Raw genomic sequence first — 3470 nt, 5'->3', positions numbered from 1 at the left:
AAACAGCACAGGCCTAGGAATCATAGTACCTGGGTTCTAATCCCTGCTCCACCACTTTATTTCTTTAAGGTATTTGTTAAGCGCTCTCTGTATGCCAGACACTGTTCTAAGCGCCAGGGTGGATACAAGCAAATCTGGTTGGACACAGTCCCTGTCCCGCATGGGGCTCACAGTCATAATCCCCATTTTGCAAATGACATAACTGAGGCCCAGAGAAGTGAAGTGATTTGCCCAAGCCCACCCGGCAGACAAGCAGAGGAGTCAGGATTAGAACCCAGATCCTTCTGACTCCCAGGACCGGGCTCTGGCCATCAGGCCATGCTGCTTCCCAGGCTTGGGTGCATATTATTGACTCTGTGTCTCGAAAGAGCTTTGAACGTTTCGCTTCATTCGATTTTCCCCCTTAGTCGACCACCTCACAACGTTATTTTAGGTTGGTTTCATTTTCAAATTAAAACACTATATTTGCCCAAGCACTATATTGATACTCAAGGAGTCTGTATTTAGCTTGGCTCTCACCGCTCTGCATTCCTCATCTATTCATAGAGCGGCAGTCAGGCTTCTCTGCATTACTGTACCCACGAAAGATGGTAACCATTTTTCTCATCCACGCTCCTCTTTAGAAATACTTAGCACATTTAGGGTTGAACACAGAAAAGTCTCTTGAATCTTCGAAACCAGCTCTTGAGGGCAATAGTTATAAGTTTAATTTTCACTGATTTCTTGCCCCATTTGCTCCCCGAAATAAACAGCAGCTGATCTCGGAAAACTGAGAGACGTTTATGTCTCTAGGTGAATTTCCATTCTGGGTTGGCTGCTTTGTTAGTTAAAGAGAGATAAAGATATGTCAGTTGTTATTTCAGGTCCTGAAAAACCTGCTGTGTTCTCTGTGCTTATTTGTTTTCAACTTTAGCTGCAAAGTGGAGGTTCAGACCCATTTTTGGGATTTGAAAAATGAATCTGGGGTTGGAATCTACAGATTGGTTTGAATGCCTGTGAATTATTCATGTGCGTAGGCCACAAGGTTGGAAAAGCATGGTTTACGTGGCTTTCCTTACAAGAAATAATATTTTCTGCTGGATCTGTTTCTAACATGTATTCTCCCTATTTTGAAAATGGTTTAACATTTATATAGGGTTCAAAAAAAGACATCTATCACGAACCAAGAACTGACATCTATTCCTTTCGTGGGGCAGGGACTGCGTCCAGCCAGATCATCTCTTACCTACCCCAGCATTTAGTAGTGCTTGACACATAGGAAGCGCTAAACAAGTACCGCTATTAATTAAACTGAAATTCCAGACTAGCAATAATAATAATAATGGCATTTATTAAGCGCTTACTATGTGCAAAGCACTGTTCTAAGCGCTGACTAATCAACTACCATTATGAAGAATTTAATTTCCATTTGTATCATTGGAAATAAAATCATTCCAAATCACTGGAAAAGCATACTATTTTTTATGCTACTTTTTAAATGCTTACTATCAAGCACTGTTCTAAGTGCTGGGGTAGACACAAGCTAATTAGGTCGGACACAGTCCCCGTCCCACATAGGGCTGGCAGTTTAAATTACTCACAGTGACATCTCAGGGATGCAGAACGTTCTCGGAAAATATCCCATCGACGTACTTAGGATTTTTTATATGAAGCGTTCTTCCCATGCTCAAATTAAATAATCGTTACCCCGGTTTTATACTTAAGCAGAAACAGAAAACTCCTTTCGATCCTACAATCATTATGCCAGCATCTAGCCAAACAACCATCTATTTTGTACTAAAGGCAAGAGACCGAGAAAACTATCAAGAGAGGTAATCCAGGATTTCTTTAATCTGTGGTGATAGCTGACGCTGCAAGGGGCGAGCTGACATTTCATCTCATAGTCCGAGCGGCGTAGAGAGACGGACCATCATCTCGTGATAGCCGCCTCCGTGGACGTGTCAACAGGTCCCTCTGGTCCTTTCACCTCTACGACCAGAACCCCGTCATGGCAGAAGAGAGCGGAGAGATCCTTCGTCTCGACTCCATCCGGGAGTTTATACTGTCTGGTGAAGCTCCTCGAGATGAAACCGTGTTCGTCCATCCTGGGCCCGTGCTGAGCTCGGACTAGAAGCCAGCCTTCGAAAGTCTGGATGAGAACATCTTCGGGGAAGAACTGGACCACGTCCACTAAGACCTGAAAACGGGGTCTGCTCCGTTCCGGCCTCCTCTCTTCATCTTGGGCCTCTCCTACAGGCCTACCTGGGCCCAGGTCGACGATCTCTGGGCCGGGCAAAGCATATAAGGCGTGATCCAGTCTGCAGTCTTCCAAGCTCCGGGTGGCAAAGTGCCCCTGGTAACGGACCGGGGTTTCTATCTGGTGCCTAATCACCACCCGGGCCATTTCCCCCCTGCAGAAGGCTTGTGGGAAGTCGGTTTCTAGAAAAGAACTTGCCCCACAGCTGTCCACAGCGACTGCTTTGTCAGTTGAGGTCGACTTTCAGTTATAGCCCCGGCCTCGGCTTCGCTGCTTAACTGGGTTGGATTCATAGTGCGAATCACTCTCCGACTCTTTCTACGCGCTGACAATAAATGGCTATTTATAGGGCGTGTTTCTGAGTCGCCCTGACAGGCTTTCTGCATAGGGCCTGGCGCACTTGACAGATACTATTACCATCCCGGTTGTTCCTCGGAGATTTCCATTCGTCTTTATATATAAATGTTCGAAAAAGATTGCAAAAGTGCTTCCGTAAAGATGCAGAGGGTTTGTGCTGGGGGCGGGGGGGGCGGGGGGGAGGAATAGAACTGGGGATCTTTATTCAGTTTGTTCTTTGTGGAGGGGACTGCTAGTTATTCATTTATTCATTCAATCGTATTTACTGAGTGCTTACCATGTGCAGAGCACTGTATTAAGCTCTTGGAAAGTACAATTCAGCAACAGATAGAGACAGTCCCTACCCAACAACGGGCTCGTAGTTCAAGCTTCCTCTGCAGAAACACACTCACTTCTGCTGGAAAGTGTTTTTTGCCCTACTCGTTTTGGCTAGGGGATACGTTTTTAGGGGAATTAGGGAAGCTTTGCTGGAACACATACTCTGCTTTTTGGGGTTCTTTTTTTTTAACGAAGATTAAGTAGATTAGATTAAGCACTGGGGTAGATACAAGCTAATCAAGTAGGACACAGTCCATGTCCCACATGGTGCACACAGTCTTAATCCCCATTTTACAGATGAGGGAACTGAGGCACAGAGAAATGAAGTGACTTACCCAAAGTCAAAGAGTCGACACTTGCCTTCTACCCTTCTCTGTATCAATGTACCTGTCCCTTCATGTCTTTGTGTATGTCTAATATGTGTGCGTAACTCATTCTGATTTTGTTTCCTTTTCTGTGCTTCCATTAGGCTGTGAGCCCATTGTGGGCAGGGATTGTCTCTATCTGTTGCCGAATTGAACTTCCCAAGCACTTAGTACAGTGCTCTGCACACAGTAAA

General features: G+C 45.2%; 1 protein-coding gene across 1 annotated transcript; it reads right to left on the bottom strand.

Annotated features, from left to right (window-relative positions):
• Positions 1-1804: 1804 nt before the first annotated feature.
• Positions 1805-2530, bottom strand: HSPB3 (heat shock protein family B (small) member 3). Its single transcript, XM_038765892.1, has one exon. It carries the CDS (start codon positions 2381-2383, stop codon positions 1910-1912), a length of 474 nt encoding a protein of 157 aa, XP_038621820.1. The 5' UTR covers positions 2384-2530; the 3' UTR covers positions 1805-1909.
• Between the last annotated feature and the right edge of the window lie 940 nt (positions 2531-3470).

Source organism: Tachyglossus aculeatus, chromosome 23 (assembly GCF_015852505.1).
Source record: "Tachyglossus aculeatus isolate mTacAcu1 chromosome 23, mTacAcu1.pri, whole genome shotgun sequence".
In the NCBI taxonomy this organism is placed as follows: domain Eukaryota; kingdom Metazoa; phylum Chordata; class Mammalia; order Monotremata; family Tachyglossidae; genus Tachyglossus; species Tachyglossus aculeatus.
The sequence above is the reverse complement of the archived record's forward strand: the minus strand, read 5'-3'. Positions and strand labels throughout refer to the sequence as shown.